Source organism: Daucus carota, chromosome 6 (genome assembly GCF_001625215.2).
Source record: "Daucus carota subsp. sativus chromosome 6, DH1 v3.0, whole genome shotgun sequence".
Lineage (NCBI taxonomy): Eukaryota > Viridiplantae > Streptophyta > Magnoliopsida > Apiales > Apiaceae > Daucus > Daucus carota.
This window is the reverse complement of record NC_030386.2, coordinates 31,622,953-31,634,770: the sequence shown is the minus strand read 5'-3', so window position 1 is coordinate 31,634,770 and position 11,818 is coordinate 31,622,953. Positions and strand designations below refer to the sequence as shown.

Genomic DNA, 11,818 nt, shown 5'->3' with positions numbered 1-11,818 from the left:
ATCGTAACAGACATTATATTTAATCCCAGTAAATAAATTGATAAAATTTATTGATGACCGTGGTATTAATTCATCAGTGTTTAGTCATTAGTGCAGAATTATATTAAAAGTTAGCGTATTGTCATATCGTTTTCTCACCAAATTTTACTGTCATTATTATGACATTCAAAAAAAAACAAGGAGCATTGCACAATTTTGGGGTTACACTAAAATGAGTTTAACGTATCAAGCTAGTTCAGTTGAAAACGCTATCAAAATAGTCGCTAAAGGTATCTCGAAATACGAGTTGAAACAGTTAAAATATTATTTATAAACTTTTGCATATTATTATTGTTATCAGGTCAGTAACTAATTTGATATATTAAGCCCACCTCAGTTACCGATTAGATAATTAACACCATAATCTATACTATACTATAATAAGCCAACATGGGTATAATTTGTAGTCCAAGGTTTTAGTTATATTTTTTAGTTTGGTACTCTTCTTTTGGTACTACAAATCTACAAATGTGGAGTCTATTAGTATTGTATTCTTAAACAGTTTCAAATACTAAAAACACTCATAACAATAAATTAGCATATAATATTTCCTTAAAAAATTATAATGATGTTATAAATAAAATTATAAATATACAATTTTGAATATCTTTTTTTAACAAGCACCTTCATATAATTCATTTTAACTCTAACGTGTGTAGTTAGTAATAATATAATTTAATTAAAATTCAATCCATTAATACTAAAATACTAATAAAATGATGTTAAAATTCGCACGGGTTAAAGGCTGGTTTTGTTAATTCGCTGGAACCTAACTAGACAAGAAAAAACAGGTTGGCACTACAGATGCAACTAGGGCTTGCAGTTGTTAGTTGTTCCCTTCACCCTCGGCCCTTTTAACATCATCTTCCTCGTCAGGCCCAATTACTACCCAAAATTTGTGAAACAAAAATGGACAATCCAATTCAGCGGCTACTAACTCACCACGTGTCAAACGATCCCCAACTCCATAAGTTGGCAAAAGGTCAGTGGGCCTGACCGCTAAATGCCTAAATTTATCCACCGCATAAAAATGGATAAAGTAGTTGGACCGTTCGCCGGTTCATATGATCCACTTATTTTTGGGCAAAGAGGAAAAAACCCACCATGGCTGGCCCGGAAACTGGTGGACTAGATAATCTCGCACGTATCGTCACCAAATTGAGTGGGTCACGCCCAGGACCCTTTTGAGCAGGAGCATGTGATTCAGTAGGCACTTTTGTTAATTGTGTCAATTGACGTTTAGTAACTTTTCATGTCTGCCTTGCTTCCACGGAATTCATACCACGTTTAAATTTTTAAGCCATAATCATTTTATAATGTACAACCTGTGTTTGTTTTTAAGCTATTTCATTTTGATTTTTATGTACGTATATTTCGAATAACTTAATTATTCGAGTGAGAACAGTTTAATTGTGACGATAGTTTTTCTGCACTTTTTCCAAATATCAAACAATTGTTTTACTGTTATTTTATTTTTTCATTTTTTTAATATTGTACTATTCTGCAACAGATGTTCCCCGTATTCTTGTTTTTCACCAATTCCATCTACTGTGTTTTAAGCCATATTCACTTGCAAGGATATCATATAAATTCCATGACATTTTATATTTCAAGTTTTAGAAAATTGCAAGGTCGGCATAAATTTTTAACCTCACGAGGAAATGAAGCGAGCACCCTGGTCCACTAATATTTGGAAATGCGAATAAACCGGGGCTGGTCACTTACAAGTGGACGATAAATTGTGTGGTTACGAATTAGAGGCCGCCACACTGACCAACGGCGGGAACGCCAACCACTAATTCGAATTCTCGCTCTTCTCCTGCTCATACTGTACAATCCATTACTATCATGTCTTCAAACTCAGCAGCAGCAGCAGCATCTCCAGCTGACGGGTCGAATAAAAAGATCCGAAAGCCCTACACCATAACCAAGTCCAGAGAGAGCTGGACCGACGAAGAGCATGACAAGTTCCTCGAAGCTCTTCAGCTGTACGTATTCACGATCATCTAATCAGTTAATTATTTTATTATACCAGTTGTATGTTTGTATGTTGTGTTATTGTGTGATCAAGCTTGTTTTTTCTTTGCCGCGTAAATTTCGCTACTACGCATGTGTATGTTTTGTTTATGAAAGCTTGGTTGAATTGGTAGCAGATAAAATTGTGTGTTAACTCGATCAGGTTTGACCGTGATTGGAAGAAAATCGAAGATTTTGTTGGTTCCAAGACCGTAATTCAGGTGCCTCCCCCAGATCATTGTTTCACTTTCTTATATATTCAATTAAAATTAAAAAAAAAGTTAAATGAAAACGATAGCTAGGCAGCGATGAGTTGTCATAAAGCTGCAGCTTCTCGAGCTAGCTACTGGAATACAATTCTATGCCACAGACGATATTATGTTCTTGTTTAGATGCAAATGATAAAATCTTTTAAATCTCAATAATCATTTTCGTCTGCCTTGTTCTTGTGTAATCGCCTTGAATTTTTTGTTGTTGTGATCAGTGGCGGATACAGGATGTAGACTATGGTGTGTCACACTTTTAACATATGTTGATGAAATTAAAAGAACACTTGATTTATATCAAACTATATCCAACAAAATTCACTGTGACATTTTATCGAACAGCTTACAAGCTCTGTTTTTTCTTTTTCAAATTGCGAATTTTAAAAAATCTGAAACTATGAGTATAATAGAGAATTTTGGAGATGAATCATATTATGAAATTGAAGATTTAGAGTGAAAAAATCAGTCGATACCTCGATGGAGAAGCCTGGTATTTGACGGAGGGAGGAAAAAGATGTATCACTGTGTTTGAGTAAATTTAAACAGGATGCCAAAATGTACTTATGTATTATGCAGGAGTAGACAGTAGTTCAGTACCCTGCCTGTACCCACTACCCACCTAACATATAACTAAAAAAAAAAATTGAAAAAAAAATATTAAAAAAAAATGGTAGGTCACTTGACCTCCCATTAGCAATGCTCCATCCGCCACTGGTTGTGATCATAACTCATAAGTAACATATCTGACCTCTTGACTATTTCTATATGGACTGTTATTTATTATCTACGGGAACTATTTTTTTCTCGTCTAAAATAATTTGATCAGGATATTATTTGTTTAGTGTGTCAGCTCATTTTTGAAGTGATAAATTTATTCATTCAATTACAGATCCGTAGTCATGCCCAGAAATACTTTTTGAAAGTCCAGAAGAATGGAACGACTGCACATGTGCCACCGCCTCGCCCCAAGCGCAAAGCTGCTCATCCCTACCCACAAAAGGCACCTAAAAATGGTTAGGCATATTAAAATTATTGATTATCAATGTTTACACTGGAATTTAAGTGATGTGACATTATATTTTGTGTTAAGATTTGTCAGGTTTGCTGCCGCTGCAGGCATCTATGGGATTTCCTTCTTCATTGAATTCTTTTGGACCTGGATATTCTCCGTGGGATGAATCTTCCATGCTCATAAACACACAATCAAATGGAATTACTCCACAAGATGATTATCATCTTCATGGAGCTGAAGGCATGCATAAGTTTAATGTGATATTACTTATAAATGTGTGTGTGTCATAGTTGATATATACTATAATTTATGATTATATATGTGATGTGTCTAGACAAGAACCATGAAATGTAATATATTTCAAAATTACTGTGCAGCTGATATTGGATCAGAGGATACTTCCAAAATGGGAGTCAGCTGTCTTAGTGGCAGAGCAAGCACAAGTCAAACTCTACCTAGTACCGAGTTGATAGAGGAAGGGAAACAAAGTTCTGTCAGTCATGGTATTATTCTGATCATATATCTCTTTATTAATAATTTTATATCAGACAATTAGGATGTTATGGTAATCTTAAGCTGAAGGGTCGATTTCTGCTGACGTACCATAACATACTTATTGCGGGCCCAAAAGTATGTATTTGACAAGGGTTCTAACATTTTGTTTATGAAATTTATAAAAAAATAATGCCTAGCTTCAGTAAATAGCTTAAAAAATCCGTCTAATATATAATTACAAGTATACAAATAAAATTAAAGACAACATGGTCATGATAATCCAATTCATATAATCGTGTATGCAAAGTAAAATTTAGATATGAAGATCAGAGTAACAAAATTTTAGAGAAAATTAAACTAGAAATGTTTACCCCTACTAATTTATTATCCCATTTCACAAGAGGTCCCATTTGAATTCTGTTTTAACATGAAAGCAATAAGCCACTGGACATGCTTTTTTGTTTGTTATCTATACCAGAGAGTGTCCTGTTACTCTTCATATTCGGTATATACTTATTCTAATTTTTTAAAATCATGCCACACAGGACCACACAAATCGTGTTTTGAATCAAGAATCCAAAATGCCTGTCATTTCTGCACTTATAAATCATTGGTGTATGTCATTTTCTTCTTTTCTTGCTATTGTGCACACAGCAGAGTAGAAGTAAATAATCATTGTTATCAAGAGACTTTCATGATTCAACAAAATCTACCTTCATGGCTCTGAGTATTTTGTGTAATTAGAAGAAAGGCATAGGGGAGAAGATCACATTTTCTCTCCATTTATTCTTTTAGAAACAGAAATATGGATTCCATCTTATTCCTCAAATTAAGGTATTAATTTGAGAAACCAAGGTGTTAATCTAAAGGACATTGATCTACTTGCCTAACTTAAATATTCCTGAGAAACCAAGGTGTTAATCTAAATGGATTTGGACATATATAATGCGAAACCAGATTTTGCAAATATATAATACTAGCTTATTACTTATATCCCATGCGATGCACGGGGATTTTTAATATTTGTTCTCTTATTATTATATCCTTACGGATATACTTGGATTAATATATTTTTAGTAGGCTCGTTAATTTTTAGTAATTAGGCCCGTCAAAATATAGTTAAAAAGACCCAAGAGATTGTTTAAATTAAGATATTTAAAAATACTGAAATTAAAGTAGATTTGTCCCGATTAAATAAGTACAAAAATAATGAAGCATGTAAATTGATAGGCCCAAATACCGACCGACCAAAACTTTTAGTATTTCGGTTTTAATAATATAGTATATAGTATAGATATGTACCAGATATGATTAAAATTTTGGGTGATTGTTTTTCTTTGATATCTTTCCAGGAATACCAGATTTTGCTGAAGTCTATGGCTTCATTGGGAGTGTCTTCGATCCAGATACCAGCGGTCATGTGGATAAACTAAAGGAAATGGATCCAATAAACTTTGAGACAGTGAGTTTGCTGCTTTGAAGTAGAATATTCAGTACTTGTTTTTGAATTTTGTTGATATGAAATTCGATAGATCGGAGAATATTTGACTAAGAAGACTTTCTGTATGGTGCAATTTTTGTGACCACTTTTGATAGATATTTTCATTAATTTTTCATATTCCTCGGCAGATATATAAAATCCACATCTAGTTTGTGACATCATTTTAATTATTCTCATTATTACTGAGTTGACAAACCTATAGCATTAATATCTTATTTGTGTGCATGCAGGTTTTGTTGTTAATGAGAAATCTTACAGTTAATTTGTCTAGCCCTGACTTCGAGCCAATGGTAAGCTTTACATCTGATTCATCAAATAGTGAAATTTTGTTAGCGATTCATAGTTTATAACTTTATATTACCAATACTGATTGCTGAAGCAAGAGATCTTATATCGTAATTAATCATCGCAGACATCTATGTGTGAATCTATGCTATAAGGCTTGCTTGACCTAAAAAGCTGTTCATACTTTATAGTTTCTTCACCCTTCTAGTATTTACAAATTTAACCTGCCGAAAATGATATACTTCATGTCAAACGAGTATCGAGTTTCAACATTGAGAAAAGCCTCAAGCATTGTTATGATATCTAACTGACAGTCAGATTTAGTCATTAGTAATTACAACATTACCATGTTTCAACTGTGCTGATTCATAATCTAGGACTTCATGCTATAAAAAAAATTATGCTTCGTCTCTCACCAGAAAAAAAAGATGCATATGTTTTTGTTTCAGATAAATAAACCAATGAGTTTCCTTTCTATTGAAATCACATCCATGATATTGTCAAAAATCCTTATGGGTTGCATCACACTGGTAAAATATTTTTTCTTGTCATCAAACTGAATGAGCAGGCTCATTTTCTGCTGCTTGATCAGGTTGCTCATTACAATTTAATCTGAAAGATGTCAAATATTTCATATGCTTATACTTCAGAGAGTGACAGTGACATAGCAAAGCTGCGAGCTATATATATGCCATAGTTCTCTGAAGTCTAGATCTACTATAGGCCATTCCCATGTCCCAACCTTTGGCATGAGAATATCATGATCATTATTAGAAGAGACCAAGTGGTTACTAGTTAGGAATTTCACATACCTATGTGCTGAATATACAGATATAGTGTAGTTAAGGAATAAGAAGCCTTCCAACTTATATACTTCAGTAGATGTGTTTACATCTGAAAGGATCTAGTTTAGACTGTGACGTGGATACAGTATAAAACATCCATGACTATGCTCTATAATAAATCACCAGCCCTGACCTCTAGATTATTTCGTTGGTGGATGCAGAGAGAAGTCCTGTCATCGTACGATGTCAATGCCAAAACTGTAGGAGTTGCTGCTGGCAATGTTTGTCAAGAACCAGAACAATGACTCTTCCTATTGTTTCGCATGCCATATATATTGCTGTTTTGTATGTCTCTTGAATTGTAATATCTTGTACTGTTGTTACAGTATTGTAGTAATAAAATGCCACGCCTTTTCCTATCACTTGGGTTCCTGGTGTACATTGTGTATTTCACAATTACCTCTGACACATCTAAATAACATTCTTGTGTTTGTTCATTAGCATTATAAATGAGAAATGGGCATACACCATTTCTCTGATGCAACACCTGGAAGTCTAAGTTGAAGAACAGAGCGACAGGTCATAGCCTAGAGCCCTGGAGCGGACACCTGGATGAATGGGAACACCAACCACCTGATATCCTAATCTTTAAGCATAGGTATTTCCGAAGCCGTTGTACAGCAATTTCTGGATATTATAGTCTAGGTTTTCTAGCATATGATGTCGATATTGTGCAGTTGTTGGGGAATTATTTCTATTAGTTTGTGGTCATTTAAAATTTGTTTTGCACCAAGTAATGCTGAGGCCGTGTAGCTCTATGTGGTTTCCAGCATGGACACTAATGCAGCATCTCAAGTATAAGAGATTAAGATAAATTGGTCTCATGAGATAATAAGCTTATCATTCATAAACTGTAATGCTATAATTAATCTCACCAGCAGGCAGACTCATTCTGTAGATGTACATGTTTCGATCTATTTTCACGTTTTTGAAGTCTTTCAGGTGTGAAAACCATGTACAATCTCATCCCCTATCGTGTGTAATTTTCTTATTTACTTCTTACCAAACTTTTTTGCTGTATTACCCAATTCATCATAATTTAAATTTTTTCCACAGGATATCCTTTTAGGAATTTGTTATATTGCTTTTGAAATCTTTTTGATGTATGAGGCTTCCCAACAGTCTGGAGCAGCCTGCAAAATGCATATCCCGACAAAATGCGCTATACATTTTATTTAATTATGTACCATAAAAACATCTGCATACGGAGTTGATATAGTTTTATCTTCACATGCGATTAACTATATCAGTGAAACTGTGAGATCATACCACGACTCTCAACTGCTGCAATCCTCCTAAATAGCCTAGAAGTTAGGTAAGGGTGTGTCTGTGCAAGGACTTATCTCTAGAAAAAGCTCAACTCTAGATACTAATTTTCAGAATTAAGTATTTAGAAGGCATTCATGAATTTTTATTTGTCTAAATGAGTGACTAATACTTACCTTACCGATTTATTTATGAAAAATAAGAGAAACAATACGGAGCTCTTCATAACATGTTACCTGGCAATTGGCAATTTGGCATTAGTCTTTACTACATCAGATGATCAGAATCATGGTTTGGGTTTTATCTGGATCGTTTGAGGCCCAAGTGTACAAGGGCACAAAGACTATGGAATCATAATTCGATATCGAAAGTATTGTGTGTACTTTAGAAAACACAGATCTTTATCACAATTACATGAAACACAGCAAATGCTTCCCGTATAAACATGGACAGTAAAGCAGAAATGGGAAATAGAAAGAGACTTTCATTGACTTTTGTTATATTGTGTGTGTAAGTTTGTGGTCCACAGTTTATTCCACAGACTTGGTCACTAAGAAAATTTCATGCACACCCTTGCCTATTATCAATTTATCATGTACAGTGTCAGGTCTGTTAGCTGTGTCGTATATGCAAATTATTATAAAAGGTGGTCCAAGAGTGCTCTTTATTATTGGAATTGTTTTAAAAATTCACTCCCCTGTTCTTATCTATAATATTAAGATAACAGAAGAAAAACAGGGGAGCTCAATAATTTACAATTACAGGTATATTTTGTGATATATGCATGCAAAGGGTGAAGAGTATAGTGGGGATGGAATATGCATTCCACTTATCATTAGGAAAAAGGTAACTAAGCCAGGTATGGGTATATACTCCCTCCGTCCCAGCCAATTCTTTACGTTTGGTTTGGGCACGGAGGTTAAGAAATATGTATAAAGTAGTGGAAAAGAGGAAGAAAAGTGGGTGAAGTGGTGGGACTCATCAATTTTTAATGAATAAAAGAGAGATAGTGGAGTAAAAGTAGTGTGAAAAGGGAGTAAAAGTAGTGTGAAAAGGGAGGAAAAGTTGGGAAGTGATGGGACCCATTGACTATATTTGGTAAGTTTTGGAATGTAAAGAATTGGATGGGACATCCCAAAAAGGAAACTGTAAAGAACCTGGTGGGACGGAGGGAGTAATATTCTCTCCGTTCTTAAATAGCTGCCTCTTGACTTTTTGGCACGCATGTTAAAGTGTTTTGATTATATAGTTAAAAATATTATATTTGAATTTTTTTTCTGAATAAAAATATTATATCAAAATTTTATTCACACAAAAAATACTTGAAAATAACATCTCTAGCTATGTGGTCAAAACACTTTAAGATGTATGCTAAAAAGTCAAAAGGCAGATATTCAAGAAGAGAAAGTATACAAACAGTGTATTATAGAAAAGCTTAATCTCACCACTTTATTTTTATGAATCAATCAAATCCTATCTGCTCTCTCTTTTTCACCTTTTATGTCGCCACTCTGTTTCAATCGAGTCGCATACTGAGTGAGTGAGTATCTATTTCAGTCTACAGAGCGGTCTTGATGCAAAATCATTATTCTTGAACGAAGGTGTTAGACTTGAGAGAATAAAATAAAAAGTTGGAAGCGCCATTTTTAATAAAGGAACAAAAATATATCAAAAGTTACATATATAATTTCAAAAAGGAAATTGAGGAGCATTATCTTTTTTTGAGTCAAGAATGTGAGAGAGTTTTGAGTTTAAGTTAGATTCGATGGGGATAATATTGTTCTTATTGTTAAACACTTTTATTAAAATATATTCGGGAAAAGAAGTTATTGATATTGATAAAAACAATTAGCGGGAGTATAGGGGATAAGAGATTATTTATAATATTCATAATAAAATATATGTTTTTTTTTAAATCTTGGTTATGAAATTTTGGAGATTGATTTTGCTAGAGAAATGTTCGTTTCATAAATAATTATTATAGGAAATAACTAGTTACAAATGATGTTAAGCGGATGAATAAATATCTTAAAAAATTATTCATATTATTACACTTGCAGTAAAATTTCTATAAATTAACAATGTTTGGATCGCTAAATTATCGGGGGTGTATTCGATTGGGATTTTAATGGATTGTTTTTAGTCTATAGATTTTAATGGATTGTATGGGATTTTGATTTTGTGCGGATTCTTGATAAAATGTCGCAGAGTTGATAGGATTTAGGTACAATGCTTCAAAATCCCATTGATTTTGGTGGGATTTCAAAAAACTTAAAATACATGAAGAATGACACAAAATCCATCATTTTATGAAATGAAAAAAAATCCATCAGCATTTGAATACCATCAGATTTTAATGGATTTTAAACAATCCCAATCGAATACCATCGGATTTTAAAGCATAATTTAAAATCCCAATTGAATACCACCAGATTTTGTAGCATAATTTAAAATCCCAAATGAATACCTCAAGATTTTAATGGATTTCAAACAATCCCAATCGAATACCCTCGGATTTCATGAATGCAAAAAAATGCTTTAAAATCTCAATCCAATACACCCCTCTATATTATTTTATCGAGATTATTAATTAAATAATATTAAATATGTACCATCACTATTATATTAGGATCGAAAATCTGTATTACAGATATTAATTTTATAATTATTTAGTAATTGAGATTTATTGTGTATGAATCTACTTTTTTGACCTGATGAATAAAAGGTGCAACTACATTTTCAATTTTGTTTCATAAAAGATTAGTACTACCATCCTAGATAGATAACCCAGGGCAACTCGATAGATACAAATTTGGATCGCCAAATGATTTGGAGAATTCAGATCCAATCATGCGATGCAAATATAAATTTAAATTTATTCATTTTTATAATATTAATTTACTTTGATTTTAAATATTTTAAAAAATGAATAACTAATTTAAATCACTTTTTAGGACACGGTTGGAATGGTTTGGAATAAAACTGTTCTAAATTTTAATTTTTAGATCACGGTTGGAAATGCTTAGTTTGCATCTAAAAATCAATCCTAACACATACCCCAATTTCAAGTATATCTACCACCTATTTTGTAGATACACCTAGACCTGGCAATTCGTGCAGACCGTGTACTTTCGTGTCGTGTACTCAAACACTAAATACAAAATCGACCCGTTTAGTATTCATGTATTTTTCCGTTTTCGTGTCGTTCTCGTGTTGTGTTTCGTGTAAAATCGAATATTAATATAAATACAAATAAATATATGAATTAATGTAAATATTAGATTTTTAGGCAAAAAAATTACAAATTAGTATGAATATCTATATATATATATATATATTTATTTAAATCATTTATACTTGCAATATTATAAACTATGCATTATTTTAAAAGAAAATATACATATATTTATTATAAATATACATATTTATAATCAAGTATTAATATTTAATTATAAATTATATTTATTCGTGTACATCGTGTCGTGTCGTGTACCCAAAGGTAAACACAAAATCGACATGACATCTCAGCCGTGTACTTCGTGTTCGTGTACTTTTCGTGTCGTGTACTCAAAATGCAAATACAAACACTAAATTTTAGTATCATTTTTGTATCGTGTTATCATGTCGTATGAAAAATTGCTGGAACTAGATACACCGCAACAAGTATTTATTAACGAGAAGAAATATAGAGTAATTGGCAAAAATCCAAACAAGAATACAAGATTGGTGTGGCAACATCAAGTGGGAGCCCACCGAGTTGCGAATCTTGGTCCCTCTCATGTACTGATACAACAATAAATAATCATACATACATGTGTAGAAAATAATGTGTATCTCACTGTACTATTCTTGTTAGTCGACGAAGTCCAATCTAAGGGTGTGTTGGGTTGGGTCCCACACTCCCGCTTCTCTCTTGGGAATGCAGTTATGCTACAAACTCTTCTCTTGACATATCCCAAATCATCACAACCTTCTTGACTAAGAAATCTGTTTGGCTAGTCTGTTCCAAATCACAATTATTTTTTATTCAAAAGAAATGACCAGCCAAACAGGACCCAAGTAACTAAAGCTAAAGCTAATCTATTTACCTTTT

General features: G+C 33.0%; 1 protein-coding gene across 4 annotated transcripts; it reads left to right on the top strand.

Moving 5' to 3' along the window:
• The first annotated feature begins 1,675 nt into the window (after window positions 1-1,675).
• On the top strand, window positions 1,676-7,482 carry LOC108227276 (protein REVEILLE 8). 4 transcript variants are annotated; one of them, XM_017402336.2, is made up of 9 exons: window positions 1,692-2,027; window positions 2,219-2,276; window positions 3,211-3,334; window positions 3,412-3,573; window positions 3,711-3,836; window positions 5,181-5,290; window positions 5,560-5,619; window positions 6,621-6,744; window positions 6,901-7,482. In XM_017402336.2, the coding sequence occupies exons 1-8, from the start codon at window positions 1,888-1,890 to the stop codon at window positions 6,702-6,704; spliced, it is 864 nt and encodes a 287-aa protein (XP_017257825.1). In that variant the 5' UTR covers window positions 1,692-1,887; the 3' UTR covers window positions 6,705-6,744; window positions 6,901-7,482. The 4 variants fall into 4 exon arrangements, with proteins under 4 accessions (XP_017257826.1, XP_017257825.1, XP_017257827.1 ...); XM_017402337.2 differs by lacking the exon at window positions 6,901-7,482 and having other exon boundaries at window positions 1,676-2,027; window positions 3,421-3,573; window positions 6,621-6,821; XM_017402338.2 differs by lacking the exon at window positions 6,621-6,744.
• Window positions 7,483-11,818: the final 4,336 nt, after the last annotated feature.